Source organism: Protopterus annectens, chromosome 9.part0 (assembly GCF_019279795.1).
Source record: "Protopterus annectens isolate FY-2018-M chromosome 9.part0, PAN1.0, whole genome shotgun sequence".
Classification (NCBI taxonomy): Eukaryota; Metazoa; Chordata; order Ceratodontiformes; family Protopteridae; genus Protopterus; species Protopterus annectens.
Window position 1 is genome coordinate 1,008,362,490 of NC_056743.1, and position 18,249 is coordinate 1,008,380,738.

The following is an 18,249-nucleotide window of genomic DNA, read 5'->3' on the forward strand; positions in this document are numbered from 1 at the left end:
TCGGCTCTTATACAAAAGCTTAAGCCTGGCTGCTGTAGGTTCATGGGACGTCACACATAGGGCCATAAACCAGGGACCTTAAATGTGCCATCTGCATGCACAGAGCCCAGAACTTTTCAGCCGCAGTCAACCATCACATCGATCGCTTCGCTTGTTTACTTGAAAACGTCTAAAGCTAGGTACCCTGTTAAGGATTTTGCCTTTTTTTTTGCTTGAGCTTGGTTTGCTGCAATTACCGTTAGCTGATGTCAGCTAAGAAGGGTAAATGCCGATGTAGACACCAGATACTGCATAACGATACGCACAACCGCTGCGTTTTCTGTTTAGGCCGAGAGCACAATCACACTGCTTTCTCTATTTGTCAATCTTTTGTACCCAAGACCCTTCGTAGCCATCTGGCTGCCATTAACCTATACTTTGAAAACCAGAGACTCAGAAAACTAGCGCTCAGGATGGATCCCAAATCAGCCACTCCGACAGAACCACCATGGAAAAAGGCCAAGGTTTCTAGGCCTGCTTCCACTGCCTCTCCACCATCGGACATCCTGCCAACTTCCGATTTAGGAGTTGAGGGACGTCCGATAGAACAGTCTACTTTGATGGCTCCCCTCGAGGAAGCCACTTCAGAAGTAACAGCCAGCACGTCCACGGAGATGGCTCCAACGTTAGTCACTACCGATGTTGACGGCGAACCAGATATCGTCAGATGACCGATTGGGATGCCACTGCCTGAAGCCCTTAACATTTCCCAGGTTCCTGAACCTAGGCCCTCTCTGAGAACTACGCTTTAAAAAGGAAACGGAAAATAAAGCACCAGACTCCCACCTTCTGAAGGAGTCCCAGGCTGGCAATCATTGACCAGCTCCTTGATGCAGGCCTTCATGGCCCTTAGGCCCATGGCCTCTTCCCCCTCCACCATTCCAGTGCTCAGTCCCAGGCCTACCTCTGCTGCTTCTCTCCCTTTGCCTACTGCCAAAGAAGGGGAAGAAGGACAGGACCCGTACTATTCCTCCTCTGATGAATCAATCTCTTATTCCTCTCAAATTGCTTCCCCACTTGAATATTATTCCCCAGATGAGGAATTCATAGACGGGGATTCTCCACCAGAGGATATCACCTTTGGGGAGACCATCACAAAGATGAAAGAATACTTTAAATGGGACACTTCCCAAATGACTGACACACAAAGGAGATACTTTGAATTACTCCAAGTGGAATCTCCCTCATCTTCAACCATCCCACCAGTCATTCCTGCCTACCTTGATGCTTTCACCTCAGCATCATAGAACCCAGACTCACACCCACTGGCCCCTAAGAGACCTGGTGGATTTTATAAAGTTCCAGATGATCAAAACTTCGTAGTAAAACCACCCCTGGCAGTCCCTGCTGTAATTGCTGTATCCCCTGACAAGCAATTTAGATGATTCCTTCAGCATCTCTTCTGCCTACTGATAAGGATAGCAAAAACATGGACAGGATAGGAAAGAAGGTTTATACCTCATCCACCCTAGCCTTCGGAGCTATCGACTATCAAACCCATATGGTAAAATATGTCTTGGACTTAGTATCACAAGCCACTACTCCTCTGTCATCCACCCCTTACTGCCCTACCAAAACATAGATAGCATCTAAACTACCCCTTGCTTCTCGGGTAGCCAGACATTCTGTTAGATGCAGTTACGATGCAGCAGAGGCCTCTGCATGGTCTGCAGCTTCTCCATCAGTACTCTGCAGATATTCTTGGCTATGCCTCCAACCACTACCAGAGTATTTCAAGTTTAAATTCCTAGAACCCCCCCCCCCCCCATTAGACCGCATCCTCCTGTTTGGTAAACAGTCTGCAGACTTTTTCAAAAACCTGCAGGAAAAAAGTAAAAGCTTCAAGGCATCAAGCACTTGCTTGTGGCCCCGTCCCTAAATACTACAGAAATTTTCCTGCTAAGTCTACCTTTGTCAGGAGGCCTCCCTCTTCAGCTACTCCTTCCTCTTCCAGGCATAGGAGAAGACCAGTTGTGTCATAACCCAGTCAAATGTAGCCTTTTCAAGGTAGAAGTGGACCCAACAATATGTGACCGCCTTGCCCACCTTCCCTTGTCAGCCCGGCTCTCCCACTGGCTATCCATTTAGAAATCCATCACATCAGATAGCTGGGTGCTAGTAATAATACAAAATGGATATTTCCTTTCCTGGAAGGAAAAGCCCCTTCCAAGGAGCATTCCTTTTTTCCCCCCAAAAATCAACTGCATTTCATTCCTCACATGCTGCAAGACCTTCTGACCTTAGGAACTATAGAACCTGTCCCTCAAGGACAGGAAGGAAAAGACTTCTACTCGTCTTTTTCTGGTCCCCAAAAAAAGATGGGCCTTGGAGACCAATACTAGATCTGTTCTTTCTAAACCTATTCCTAAAAGTTCCATCATTCAGGATGCTGTCCCTTCAAACTCTACTCCCATTACTGCCAGCCCAGGCCTTTATGGCCACACTAGATCTAAAAGAACCTCATCTCCATATTCCCATAAAACCCTCCCAAAAAAAAATTCTTGCGTTTCACTGGGCCCTGCTCTCACTTTCAATTTACAGCTTTTCCCTTTGGTTTATCTACTGCACCCAGGGTATTTTCAAAATGCCTATCCCCAGCTATAGCCTTCTGCAGAACCAAAGGTGTTCAAATCTATCCTTACCTAGACAACATCTTCATTATAGCAGAAACAGAGGACACCATTCAAAGCCATCTGAGGTTCACCATTCTCTGCTTCAAAGCTTGGGATTCACCCTCAACCTCCAAAAATGATCCTTAACCCCTCAGCAGGACAAAATCTTTCTGGGCTACAGAATAAGAACAGGCCTGATGCAGGCTTTCCTCCCTCAGGACAAAGTTATTTCTCTCTCTCCACTCACTTCCAAAACCTATTACAGGTTCATCTGATATCTGCAAGACAGTTCTTGCAAATCCTGGGTCTAATGGCAGCTACCATCCCTATGCTGCCTCTAGCCAGAATGCACATGTGAAAACTGCAGTGGTACTTGAAAAATGTGTGGTCACAACACCAACATCCCCTAGAGTGCCAGATTGGACTCCTGCCCTGCCCCAAAGCAGAACTAAAGTGGTGGCTCCAACAAATGATTCTGAACCCAGGTCTTCCACTACAACCACCCTCCCCAACCCAGCATATGCATATACAGATGCTTCAGACCTAGGGTGGGGGCCACCATGAAAGGCTTCATGGTACAGGAAACTGGGTACCCTACCCTCCAAAAGAAGCATATCAATGTGAGGGAAATGACTGCAGTTCTTCTGGCCCTGAGAGCTTTCCTCCGTATCCTGCATCCAAGCCCCCTTCAAATCTTCACAGACAACACAGTCATGTGGTATCTCAACAAACGGGGAGGGACCAAGGCCTACCTCCTCTGCTGGATAACATTGCAAATCTGGGACCTTTCCTCCAGGAGCAGCTTATCCCTGCAAGCAACATACATCCCTTCCCATGACAACAAACAAGTGGATATTCTCAGCCGAAATCCTGTCTACAGCACGAGTGGATGCTGAACAGAAACACCTTTCTAGACATTGTCCACTGGTGGGGCCCACCACAGGTAGATTTGTTTGCCTCCCTCCAGAACAGACAATTGGAAAAATTCTGCACAAAGGACCAGTCTCCACTTGCCTGGAGGGTAGATGGCTTCAGTATTCCATGGAAGGGGCGGTTTCTATATGCATTTCCACCCTTTCCTCTCATTCAAAACGTCCTCCTGAAAATCAGGAGGGACAAACCAAAAATCTTGCTGGTGACTCCCTGTTGGCCAAGGCAGCACTGGTTCCCCCTACTTCTCTCATTAGCCAAGGGCAAGCACCACAAGGTGGACCTACTCACACTGCAAAAGGGAACTCTTATTTACCCTCACCAACAGATGTTAGATCTAACACTCTGAGTGATAAACTTTTAATCCCTTTCAGACACCACTACTCAGAGGACGTGCTTTAGTCCTGAGGGAGGCCAGGAAACAGACTACTAGGAGATCCTACTTATTGAAATGGGATTCTCCAACTGGTGTCTCCATAAGGACAGAGATCCCTGCCAGGCAGACTCCCCCCCTCCCCCAGGTCCTTACTTATGTGTGTGAACTAATTAAGGCTGGTCTTTTGTACTCTTCAGTGAAAGTCCAACTATCAGCAATTTCAGCTGGTCTGCCACTTGGTCCTTTTTTACTAACCAGGCTAGATGTCAGATTATTCCTGAAAGGGGTCTTTACACATCAGACCACCAAGAAAACCCATCTCACCCCCCTGGGACCTAAACTTCATTTTGGAAAAACTATCACTGGCCCTATTCGAACCAGCTAGTGCTACTACACTCCAAATGTGTACATGGAAGACTGTACTGCTGGTGGCCCTTAACTCAGCTAGAAGGGTGTCAGAGTTACAAGCTGTAATGGCCTGCTCTCCCTACACTACATTCCACAAGGATAGGGTAACCCTATTTACTAACCTTTCATGCCTAGAGTGGACAGTGAACTGTCCCTAAACCAGTCCATTCATCTGCTCACCTTCTTCCCCTCTCAAACCAGTGACAGTGAGAGGATACTCCATTCTCTGGATGTGCACAGACAACTAAGGTTTTATCTAGACAAAATTAAGTCCATCAGAAAATCTAACCAACTCTTTGTATCCTTCCACCCTAGGGCCCTGGGCAAGGCAGTCTCCACACAAACCATTTCCTGTTGGATCAGGAAAACTATTTGCTTCTGCTACTCCCACCATGGCAAGTACTTGCCCCAGGGAGTAAGAGCTGATTCTTCCAGGGGCGTAGCAACCTTTAAGCCTTCCTCAAAAGTCTGGACACAGCCTCCATCCTGGAAGCAGCTACCTGGTCCACCATTCACACCTTCACCAGACACTACAAATTGGACCATGTATCCAGAGCCCGTGCAGGGTTTCGTGGAATCGGCTACCTCTACCCTTCCCTCTAATGAAGATGTGATACTCTCCCACACTAAGAATACTGCAACATAGGAATAGAAGGACACAGAATAGTTGTGTAAAATCGTACCATAACCATAGATGTCCTTCTCTTCTATGTTGCAGTATTCCTTCCCACCCATCTACCTATCCCCCCTTTTTTTTACTATTGACCTGTCTAAAGGGCACTCTGAGCTACTACCCTAGACTAGGGTCAGACTAGCCAGCATATGACACTTTGCACCTCTGGATAACATCACTTGCTACTCTCTATTTGACTGTCCGACTGGGGATTTAAGTTCTGTGGTCTGTGTGTGCAGATGTCACATTTAAGGTCCCTGGTTTATGGCCCTACATGCGATGTCCCATGCACCTATAGTAGCCAGGCTTAAGCTTTTGTATAAGAGCCAGCGTTCAGGTCACCTGAGGTGGAGAATCCCACACTAAGAATACTGCAACATAGAAAAGAAGGACATCTATGGTTATGCTAAGATTTTACACAGCTATTCTTTCCTTTATGCATTTCCACCACTTTCACTTATTTCTAGAGTAGTTCTGAAGATTTGAAGGGACTCTCCAGAAGTCATTGTGGCGAGACTGTTTTGTCCCAGGCAGCACTGGTTTTCCCTTGTTATGGAATTGACCAAGGGGAATTATCACAAGCTTCCTCCAGATTGGAACTACTCTTACAATACAAGGGGAGTTTGATACACCCCATTCTCATAAAACTTCAACTAACTGCCTGAATGACTCAATTTGATACATTTTAGGCATCTCTTTAGTGAGGATATGCAGTGGGTATTAATGGAGACAAGAAAACCTGCTACTGGAAGATCTTATATTGGCAAGTGGAAAGTTTTCTAGTTGCTGCCTAGCCAGTAACCAGTGTCCTATCATTATGTACCACTGGTTCTTAAATATTTGTGTAAGTTGCTTTCCTCTGGCCTTTCTTATTCTTCTGCCAGGACTCATCTAGCAGGTATTTTAGCATGTTTGCCCATGGGAGGATCCCCCTGTTCCTTTCTATTTTTTGGTAAAACAGTTTTTAAAAGGATGTCTTGCATCTTAGGCCACCTAGAAAACAGTTTTATTTTGGGATTTTAACTTTTCGGTAAAAGTTGAAGACTGTACTTATTGCTCAGACCTCTACAATAGACCAGGAGTCCCAAGCAGTGTGGCTTTGCTATACTGCTCTTCCATCTCATCTCATGGATACATAGGATGTCTGGCCTCCATCTTACCATCATATCATCTACTGCCAAGCTTTGTCCTGTCAGTGAACCTACATTGAGTGTAGCAATCCTAAGTTCATGTCGACTGGTTTTGCATCCAGCATTCTTTCAACAAAGCTATTCCAGTAAACCAAGCAACTGGACACCAGCCGGCCAGTAGTTTATTGACCCAGGGCTGCCAGGCTTCATGGCAGGCACACAGTGGCCAATAAGGACACATATAACTCTCCCACTGTTAGCATGGGTTCTTGGTGTAGGTCTGAGTAGGCTGGGTCCTCAACCCACTTATCAGTGGCAAATACCCATGCCCATTTGATGACATTAGTCAATGTGACCAAATCACATAGAACCAATTTTTACACTGTTAAATAATTCCTCCAGCGGGCGTTGCATTTACAACCACCTAAAAAGGATAATACTCCATTGGGGAAATTTGAATTTTGTCTGCATGAGCCCTTTTTAGACCAGTGGCAACCATACTCTTAATATTTTTAGTTCTTCTTATCAGAAAGAAGAATATCTGGACTACAGGATCCGATGTTTAAGAAACCATTCTTAGTTTTCAAAAGGATAGAAGCAGTCTACTTAGGAATCTTTCCTTTTTGCCTGAAGTGATTACAGAAATTTCTTTAAACCAGTCTATCAAGTTGACATTCTTCTTTCCAGTGTCACAAATCAGAGATTTTGGACATGCATAGAAATCTGAGGTAAATCTAGACTGAACAAAGAATACATGTCTTCAATCACTCTTAGCTTTCTCATCTAAGAGGGGGGAAAACAGTTTCTAAGTAGATCATCACCAGATATCTTGTACATTGTATACTTTTGTTGTTATTCTGCCATTGTCAAGAAACTTGAAGGCCACATACACTGCTGCAAGAGGCAGTTCCCCAAATGTACCCTCACTACTTCCTATCTCAACCATATCCTCATACTCTATCCTTTCAAACCACTCTATTTCTTACATTTTACAAACATAATAGAATATACCAGGACAAGCTAACTCCCTTCCTTCCTACTTTCTCCCAGCTTTCAGACTCCCACCACCATTAAGTATCATACAGAGCTACAGTTTCTTGCTTCCTTCTTCCCCACTACCTGCCCTCAATAAAATGCAGATCCTTTACATAGGTTAGTATTAGGCTAACTGCCCTTGCGAGCCATTTTAAGCCTAGCCAAATATCCATTGTGAGATTCAAACCCTGTACCTTGTGTGTGTAAGGCAAACACCTTAACCATTAGGCCACCCTCCCTTTATTTAATGGTGCTATTCCTCCATTTATCCTGTATTCTTCTTGTCCTGCTGAGCCATCTTTCATCCTATAATGGCTTATTAATAGCTCTCAACATCTCTCAAACTCTATACCAACCACCTTTCCATACTTTCTAAACTCTCCTCACATCGCACCAAACGTATTTAATAATGTCCTCACCTTTAATCCAAGTATAGACAGATTAACTCCATTTCAACTCAAATCAAATTAAAATTAAGTGGAAAATACTCTCCAAAACAAAAGTCATTAGTACCCTAATGTACCAAAATTCTCCTAGGAGACATTCACCCTAATCCTGACCTCACTCCTCACAAACAACATGAAGACAATTCTATCCCACACACTACTGTAACCCCACAGCAATCAACCCCTCAACCCCTGTGATCTAACCTTTGCTCCCATAAATATTAGAAGCATAAGAAATGAGTACTGAACAGCATGCCTGGATTACCCAACATAAGTGTGATATTTTTGCTATAACTGAAACTTGGCTTAAAACCATCATAAATTACACAAATTACAACCCCCCATACTATAATAACATCCATAATGACCCTATAAAGGGAAAAGGTGGTGGCATTACTTTAATATTTCCCAATAACTATCACATTCTCCCTACAACAAACCAATTCAATTCAGCGGAGCTTCTTGTTACTTTTCTGAAACTAAATATGTATGTATTACTGTCCTTTACATCTATCCTGGCAACAATACAGCTACACAGGAAGATATAGTACATTGGATATTCATAAATAATTCCACAAGAAAAAATACTACTAGGTAATGTCAAGAAGCTGGTTAGACATAACCTCTAACTATGCTGCATGTAGCACAAACTTACACAGTTTTACACAACTAATTAATAGCCCCACACATTATAACAGGCCATCAAATGCCTTGTTAGACTTGATCCTAGTATCAGACCCTAGCAAATTCACTACCACAGGTACAATGTCAGACACTCTCCGTGACCATATCCCAATCTCTACAGCCAGTCATCTCACACATCTGCTTAAAAGGCACGTTTCTAAAAGAACTCACAAAGTAAGTTTAAACCAGAAGTATTCCTTACTACCCCATCATCTATTGACTGGAACATCCTAAAAATCCTTCCCTTAGATGATGCTGTAAATGAATTCAGTACAATGTTCCTAAGTAGCCCTGCATTTAGAAGGAAGAGATTAAAAACAAGCAATTCACTTTGGCTATCCAAAAAGAGTATAATACTAAATGCAGGATACTAAATGCAGGATAAAGAAAAAACTTGGGAAAGAATGGCAAAAATATAAAACACCACACTATCTCAAACTTCAGAATGCACCGCAGTCATACTAAAAAGCAAATAAGTGAAGTCAAACCTGTGGCACATCCTGTATAAAAGTACTTAAACCATGCTCTACTTCAGCTGATGACCTTCCAGTTGAGTACCTTAAAATAGCAGCTGATAGCATAGCCAATCATGTCTCAATTTATATGAATACATCAGTTCAGGAATCCCATGTTCCCTCTCTGGAAAAAAAATCATACACTATCCCTACACAAGAGGAAATTCAACAGATATTACTTTTTAGACCTGTAGCAGTCTTATCTCTCTCTCTAAAATAATTGAAAAATGTATTCAAAAACAATTGCTAAGCTGTCTCCTGTGGGAAGAACCCTTATCCCTCACACATCACAGCTTATGTCCCTCCGATAGTAGTAATACTGCACTTCTAACCTTTATAGATACTGTCAATAAAATTAGAGATTATGGCAACATAGTCTTTTTCCTGATTTCTGGACTTGTCTAAAGCCTTCAACAAAGTTTGTCACATCAAACTTCTACTTCAAATGTCCTCACTAGGTCTATCTCAGCCCATCCTTCTGCAGTTCAAAAGCTACCTGTCCAATAGGTATCGGTCAGTAAAATGGCACTCCACCCTCTGTCTTTACCTTGCAGTCACCATCAGTGTACCACAAGACTATATCCTTGGTCTCCTCCTTTTTAATATTCTCACTAATACCCTTCAAACATCAACACAACAGGCCTTCCTAATACAGTACAGAGATGACTCCACACTCATATGCACATCTGACAACCTGGCACTTATCCAAAAAAAAAAAAAATTACTCGGGAAGCTTTAACAGCCATGGAAGTATGGCTTTGCTTTGTAACTCACAGCTCATGTTTAACGCCCCCTCCCCACAAAAAGCTACATTTTTTCATGCAAAGCCCTCTCTCCTGAAAAAGCAAAATGAAAAATCCTCTCTCAGTAATACAACCATTGAAGTTACTTCTCATAGCAAATTATCAGGGATGATAGTGAATGATAATTTTAAAATTTGACCTGCATATACAAATTTCCTTTAAGAACAAAAAAGCTCATCAAAAATTAGACAAAACTGTCTCAGCAACGCAACCAAAACTACACTTGCCACTACTTACCTCCTCCCGACTTTATGGTGGTTACTAACCTCCAGGCATCACAAAAATCAAAACTTGATCAGTGCTGTAATAAAATGGCTAAATTTGCAGCAAATGCCCCTGTCAGAACCCACCACTATATAGGACTAAGCCTAAATTTGGTTAGAACTTAACCCATCAACTAATATATACTGCTTCTTACCACCTATAAAATCATCTAGCTGTCCATCTGCTTGTCCAGCACTAAATACCATTCTACACAACTATGTTCCCAGTCTGATTCCTGTCTGTCCACAAACCTATCAAATCTGCTGGGCATGATCTGTACTCATACCATATTGCTAATGCCTGGAACTCCTTACCTGTATCCATTAGGTCAGTACCCTCCTTCCAGTCATTTAAAACCATTCTGAAAGACTTAGCCAAAAATCTAACTCTGTTCTTGCTCAACCCCAAGATAAACTATATCCCTCATACCTTACACTTCCTCATTCTCCCTTCTTCACTCACTTTCTTACTTCAGTTTCTCTCCCCTTTTCTCATTCTAAATATGCCATAATTCATTGTAATTCCTTTTTGTATTATACTAACTTACCTTTAATTTCTATATAAACTGGCTAAAATTTCTCTAATGTTAAATGATTGTCATAAGTTATATGCTCTTAGCCAAAGTTTTCACAATATGTCTGATTTGATATAATTATTTAAACTGTAGATGTTTTGTATTATTTTTGGAAATTGTAAAATTATTTTTCTTAAAATGTTTCTGTAATACTTTGGAGCCGTTCTTCCTGGATCTCTGCTGAAAATAGGCATCTACCCAGTTGGACTTTTACAGTAATCAAATGTCAGTAAATAGAGGCACAGCCAGTATCATAGCATTTTCAAGAGGCTTGATTTCATAAGCCATACCAGAGCCAGCAACTTGGTCTTAAGTTTGCATACTTTCAGAAAACCATAAATTGGATATAATGCCTAGACGCAGAACAGGGCTTGCCAGAGCTGCTCTGCAAGTCTCCTACAACCATCTGCTGCAAAGCTGACGAAGTCTTTCCATTGGTTATTACTGCAACAGTAATTCATGTTAACCATCAAGAAGCCAGACCTTGTCCATTCACATCAAAATGTGTTTCTAGGGACCTACAGTAATAGTAGATGTGAAAGTTGCATCACTTTTGCAATCATGTATCCCTTCCTCCTTCTCCTGTTTACCTTTATTGCATTCTAGGGTTGGTGGTGGGTGCCTTGTCACCTTCTTCCTTCTCTAAAAAGTCATATACAATCATATTGCAGTGCCTGTATCCTCCTTAGGTTTAGACAGATCCTTAGAACTCAGTATCCTGAGGCCTGTTTGCTCCTGTGGCAGGATTACCTTGAGGATGGATCATGATAAGGCTTCCTGTATAACAGGACCATGTCCAGGAGTCACACGAGTCCTTACACTCTAGTTCAGGAAAGAACTAATGATGGCATACATGGACTTCACCTTTAGAATGGGAATGTACTGACATCCAAAGTACATTGACATCCACCTGGCCAGGAGGAGAACTCACACAAAGCTCTGAAAAAAAAATGCTAGTTTCATTTCAAATGAATAGATGCAGCCTAGAATGGTATTGGACAATAAATAAAATGTAAACTTATGAAAAAAAATTGAATTACTGTCAGAAGTGTTTAACATACAAAATGGTACAGGAATCGCAATTTAAATGTTATAATCCTACTTAATCACTTAAAATAAACATAACCCTGAAGAAAAAAATGACACATTAATCCTTTAATCAACAAACAATCAGTGCGATTAACTCACGGCTATAGAGGCATGCTTGAGGTAATGAGAGAAACTAAAGTAAAATGGCCTTCATACAGAAACTCGCCTAAACATTCACAAATGGTCATAAAATATATCTGAAAGGTTACGCCCCCTCCCCCAGAAACCAACAATCAGATTAAAATAAACACTATAAGAATTATACTGTGCAAAGTAAAACCCCAAGTATGTATCAAATTCCTTATCAGAAAAAGTAGTCAAAGCAGTAGAATACACTATTCCAGCACTGTCAGAAAAAGCAGAGAGAGAGAGGATATAAAAACCCAAAATGTTTTCTTATCTGTGTTCAGCAGCAGAAGAGATCCAGAGTAGGGAGCATTCTTCCAAGAGATCCTTCTCTTTATATGGCACTAGAAAAACTGAAGAGGTCCTGTTTGTGGGTTTGTAAGGCAGTTCGTGTACTGCCAGATGATTGGTCTGTCACATCCACAGACAGTGGGAAGGACTCTGAGCTTTATTATACTGCCAGAGGAGGGTAAGCAGGGCACTTCTACCCACATGCCAGTAAAGCAGTTTGTTGAGATATATTGTACATTACACCGTGCGTGTTGACGGGAATGTATGTACACAGTTTTTTTTTCTGTGTAATTAGCCTGAACTAGTCTGTTATTTCTTACATTTCTGTATTTTTTTGTGAAATGTTTTGTATTTAACATGGGCTGAGCCTAGAATTGGTCGGTATTGATCAGTGCATTATTCCAGTAAAAGGTATACATATGTACACGTGTGTATGTATGTATGTATGTATATATATATATATATATATACACACACATATATATATATATATATATATACACACACACACACGTGTGTGTGTGTGTGTATATATATAAATAAATGAACACATCATGTTTTTTTGGAAATGTAACGAGTTGGCAGATTTTAAAGATTCTTTATAGGTTACTTTGACAGAAAATTTGTCAAAGTAAATTGTTGTCACTAAGGAAATGATTCTTTTTATCTGGGATATAAAATCTAAATTCCTAGACACATTAAAACCTTACCAGGTTTTATGCATTTGGCTGCCAAAAAAGTAGCTAGTAGAAAAATCTAAATCTAAACCAACTTTAACTGTACTGAGTATTGTAAAGAAGGTAAAAGAACTGGAGTTTAGGTCTTACAAAAGAGAGCTAGCAAGTTTCACAAAAATAAATGTAATTTGCGGGAACAATACATGCAGAGTAATGTTCAGGAAGAGGAGTGCAATTCAAGGGAAGACGGGAATTGAGCAATTTATGTAATGTTGAGTGAAAGAAAATAATTAAAAAGAAAATGTATATATGCATAACATAGAACAATACTGGGAAATGTTGCTATAGTTTATTTTCTTTTCTTTTAGTGTACATGTACTTAAGCTACCATTTAAAATGGGATGATTTAAAAAAAATCTGTGCATTATATTTCTGTGAGAGGATCGTATTTGTTTACCCCCACAAACTGAAATGAAGACACTGAACTAACACTTAGGTGAAATGACAATAGGGTGGGAGTTCAGTTATTATTCATATTTACATTTGCAGATTTATGTAGTCTGAACTTTGGGGCCACAGGTTTGCAGTAGGAGTTCTTTGCCCACCCTATGAAGCTGTGGTGGTGCAGCGGTAGCGTTGTTGCCTCACAGCAAGAGGTTCTCTCATTTGATTCTCGGCTGGAGCACATTCTCTGTGGAGTCTGCATATCCTCCCCGCGGTCGAGTGGCATTCGAAAGACATGTGTGAATGGGCGTGCCTTTGTTGAAGGTTGGACGTCGGGCTGGCACCTCGGCACCGTAAAAATCTACTACCAATCATTAGCGGACCGGAGTTCCGCTGTGGTGACCCCTAACTGGGAAAAGCCGAAAGAAGAACAAACAGAAGAACAAGTTCTTTGCCCACCCTGCAGCCTGGAAGAGCTTTCACTTCTCCCACTGGTGGTGATAGCGTGTCATACTTGCTAAGTTGCTTAAGGGAGGAGATATTTACTGCTTGTAGAGTTATGAACCAGTCAGGGCTAATTCCATATGTTATGATTACTGTAGAAAATGAAACATACTAAGCAGACTCCATACTCCATTATCAGCTATGCAGAGTGACTTAAACTTCTTTTTGAATCTGAAGAAAATAGAGGTATTTGATGTCTGGGAGCAAAGTCCATACACCCACATACATAATGTAATCATGTCAAAGGTCCTTGTACCTTAGGGAAGGGATAGTTTTTCTTAAGCTACTTCATCTAAAAATATCACAATTTCATATTCAGCAACATTCCTAACAGTGGTGTAGTAACCGTTAACCGTGTGCTGTTATAAAGTAAGTATTGGAAGCAACTGTGCTTTTTTCATCTGCCTGCTGCTCATGAGTTGGATGTTTGTGGCACCTGGTGACTCGTGTTTAGGAAGTCACAGGTAAGCAAGGAGGAAAATACTTTCTCTTGCTTTCTCTCTCTAAGACAGTTCTTATGTAGTGGGGGAATGGGGACTCAGTTCAGCATCTGATTGTCCCTTTGCGGACTCTCTAGCTATTGGAAGATATGGATACACATGCTGTATAGCTGTAAGCAAACGTACACTGTCTGCAGTATTAGGAGAGATTTGAAAAGGCAAAAGAAGATACATGCTTTGTGAATATTTATTATTTAAGAAAACACTGCTAACTTAATGTATTTGATATCCTTTCAGGGGATGCTGTTCTGGAATTTGAAACAGAGGTGGTTGCCCTTTTCAAGGCCACATACGGGCAGAAGATTATGAATGACATTCTGCCATTGCTCTGCATTGCATTAGTTCCAACCCTGTTTGCACTGATTGGATACTACCTTTATGCAAAGGCAAACAGCTCCAAGGTGTCAAAAAAGAAATTAAAAGAAGAAAAGAAAAACAAACAGAAAAAAAAATAAAGTTTTTATATAAAGTTTGTATTTGTTTTTTTTTTTTTTTTTCAGTTTGAGCTAATGGGATTACTGTATTATTTTGAACCTGCAGGAAGAATGAGTTTTCCCTACTAAAATCCAACTCTGCATTGTAAAAGCAAAGTGCTTGTATGTGGGAAAGGGGATTGCCTACAAATAGCTGGGTTCAGCTTAAACCATTTAATTTTGTAAATAAATTTAGGAGGGTGGCACTTGCGGAAGTACATTCCTGTGGTGTGTGTGTGAGTGAATCTTTTTTTCCAGTGTTTCATATTTGCTACCTGTTTAACCCTGGATAAGCATAGGCTGAACCTCAGTATTGATGTTCATCAGATTGTTCACTGCAGTTACCTTAACTGTATGGGGTTATATCCTGCCAAAGATATAACAGCTGGTCAGCTTCCAAAGCTTCAGGGCACTGTCCACACACACAAACTATCAGGCAGCCACTAACAACACTGTTGGCCCCATTTTTCCTGTCAAAAAGCAGGAGACTAAGCATGTATCTTTTTCTCCTCAAATTTCCTTAGAAGAAGTTTACTGGGTCTAGCTCAGGATTTAGTTCAAGCTATTAATTTGTCTTGTTAAGGTAGTTTCTGGTAAAAGAAAGAGGGATACTTCCTTTCCTTAAGAGATTTAAGATTGTGGATTTGGACAGTGGGATGAAGGGACAGATGCAGGGTTTTCTTCTCAGATTTCTGATTCAGAGTCAGAGAACTTATAGGTTCATATGTAGGTACTAGGCTATTGGCCCCAGGGCCTATATAAGCCAAGCCAAGCCAAAAAGTGTACCCTGGATGTTCATCGTGCATACAGCTGCAGTCATAACAGGTTCTCCTGCCGTCAGGCAGGTCCTCAGTCGGCCGAATTCCAAAGTCTAGGTCTGGCGTCGGTTGTTGTCGCTTCTTCCCTGACGTCAGTGCGACAGGGGTATAAAGGAACCAGCCGACGCCATTTTCTTCAGTCTTTCTTGCCGCGCGGTGCCCGAAGCAGAAGCAGTTCGCAAGTGCCAGTCGGCCAGCTCCTGAGATTACGAAAATTTGGAAACCGAAGTCTTCTTAAAAGCTAAGTACCCCGTTAGGGAAACTTTTCTTGCCTCAGACTGATGTCAGACAAAGTTAATAATTGTATTTCTTGTGGAAAGCAAATACCGCATAAGGATTTCCATTCCCTCTGTATACCTTGTTTAGGCCCAGACCACGACGTCTCGGTCTGTCGCTTTTGTGCTACTTTCAACAAACGCACTATTAAGCGTCGGGCGGAGTTCGCCCAGCATTATTTTGGGAAAGCATTTAACTATACTATGTCGTCGTCTAAAAAACGCAATGACAAGGACCGACACACGAGGTCCGCGGCCTCTACCGACACCACGCCAAAGCCGACTACACGTGGTCCGGTTCTCAGCGAGGCACCTACGCAGCCCCTGACTACCGACGACACTTCTTTGACGGTGTCTCCTGTGCCCGAGGTCGCAGGCTCCTCGGCCCACACCCCGACTACAGATACCGAAGCCACTCTTGGCATTGAAACTCAGAATGTGGACAGGTCCACCTCCACTCAAGGTGTCTTCAGACCTTTCTCTTCTTTCTCCATCAAGGCTTTCACAAAGTCTAAAGCTACCATGCACTCTAAGAGACCAGCTACACAGGGCCCATCTCCAGGCCCCATGCCTAAGAAACAGATGCTTAAAATGGCTGAGGATTTAATTACTCTTATCAGAGGTTCTCAGCCTCCACCGGACAAAAGGCCCAGAGTGGAGGAAGATTCCTCCTCCTCTGATCAGGGCTCCATTATTTCAGAGCACTCTGATGATCAGGAACATTCTTACTCCCATTTTGAAGAGTCTGATGCGGAGGAGTCCATCCCTTCTGTATCCCCCCCTGAGGATTACTCATTTGGGGAAACTTTGCATACCTTAAGGGAACACTTCCACTGGAAAGGCCAGTATTATTCAGATTCCAAGAAAAGGCTCAGGGAATTTCTCTTGCTACCTCAGCACAGGCCTCTGGCTATACCTCCTGTCTTGGACATTCTAGATGTTTACTCGGAGGTCTGCCTGAACCCAGACTCTCAACCTCCAGCTCCAGTTAAGCCTGACAGGTACTACAGGGTTCCTGACACACCAATTTCTATATAAAAGCCATGCTGCTGACCCAGAAACCATCTCACAGGGCTCCAAGGGAGTTAAGGCCTCCATTGCTAAAAATCCATTGCCTTCCGAGAGAGATTCCAGATCCTTAGAAAGGTGGGGAAAAAAGGTATATACCTCAGCTACCTTATCCATGAGGGCCTTAAACTGTCAGTTTCATATGCTAAAATACCAACAGTTTTTGTTATCACAACTGAAAAGTAAAATGTCACAACCTGAACAACCAGACTTGAAGGAGTTGCAGGATTTGATGCATAGTGCAGAACAAGTGGGTAAGCATACCTTACAATGTGGTTTTGATGCTCTAGAGGCCTCCTGTAGAGCTGATGTTACAGGATCAGTCATACGTAGGCATGCCTGGCTCAAGGAACAAGCCTTGCCTGATCATGCCAAAGCTAAGTTACTAGACGCCCCTCTTCAAAAGGATGTACTATTTGGTGCTAATGCTGAGGAGGTATTAAGGAAAATGGAGGAAAAGGCTAAATCAATGCAAACTGTGAAAGAATTTCTACAGGTTCAACCCCCACGTTTTAGTAGAAATTGGCCTTCCAAAAACTGGTCCTTTCCTGCCACAGACAGACCCCAAAGAGGCAGATACAGGTGCCCGAGGGGCAGAGAACAAGCCCAAGGATCATTTAGAGGCAGACAATGGCAAGCTCCTACACAAAGAGGTGGTGAGGACAACTCGCAATCTTTCAGAAAGCAAACCCAATGACTTTCCCCTTTGCATGCCAACCAGGTCTCAAATGGCAGCCCCTTTAGGAGGAAAGCTGGCATTATTTTCAAAAAATTGGCATATTGTCACAAAGGACAAATGGATCCTGGACATTATAAAGAGAGGCTACAAATTTCATTTTCATACCCTTCCAAAAATGAGAGGCATGCCAAACCTGCCACACAATCAAAGGGCAGAGGCACAAAGGCAAATTACAGATCTCATAAACATGAAAGCTATTCAAGAGGTACCTACGCACGAACAAGGTCAAGGTTTTTATTCCAGGCTATTTCTGGTGCTAAGGAAGGGAAAAGATTGGAGACCTATTTTGGATCTATCCATCCTAAACACATTTCTACTCGTACCAAAATTCAAGATGCTCACTCTACAGCAACTTCTTCCCATGCTGGGCAAGGAGTCTTGGCTGGTAACACTGGACCTCAAGGAGGCATACCTGCATGTCCCAATCAGACAAAATTGCAGAAGGTACCTCAGATTTCTTGCAGGTTCAACTCATTATCAATTCTCTGCATTGCCCTTTGGCTTATCTACTGCGTCCAGAGTATTCACAAAATGCCTGGCATCACTAATTGCCTACTGCAGACTTCAAGGGATACAAATATACCCCTATTTGGACGACTGCCTGATCCAAGCGGACAGCAAGCACATTCTTCTGAAACATCTGGCTTATGTAATAATGTTATTGAACTCTCTGGGATACAGCGTCAACAAAAAGAAATCAAGACTAATACCCTCTCGGAAGATAATTTTCCTGGGTGCCAATTTGGACACAAACAC

At 42.2% G+C, this 18,249-nt stretch overlaps 1 protein-coding gene across 1 annotated transcript in view; it reads left to right on the plus strand.

The window, feature by feature from the left end:
* FKBP11 (FKBP prolyl isomerase 11) overlaps nt 1-14,592 on the plus strand; it is a 259,267-nt gene extending 244,675 nt beyond the window's left edge. The window contains exon 6 of the mRNA XM_044083794.1: nt 14,358-14,592. Coding sequence (XP_043939729.1) covers nt 14,358-14,575 — 218 coding nt within the window. The 3' untranslated portion in view covers nt 14,576-14,592. The remainder of the gene's footprint in view (nt 1-14,357) is intronic.
* The last annotated feature ends 3,657 nt before the right edge of the window (nt 14,593-18,249 follow it).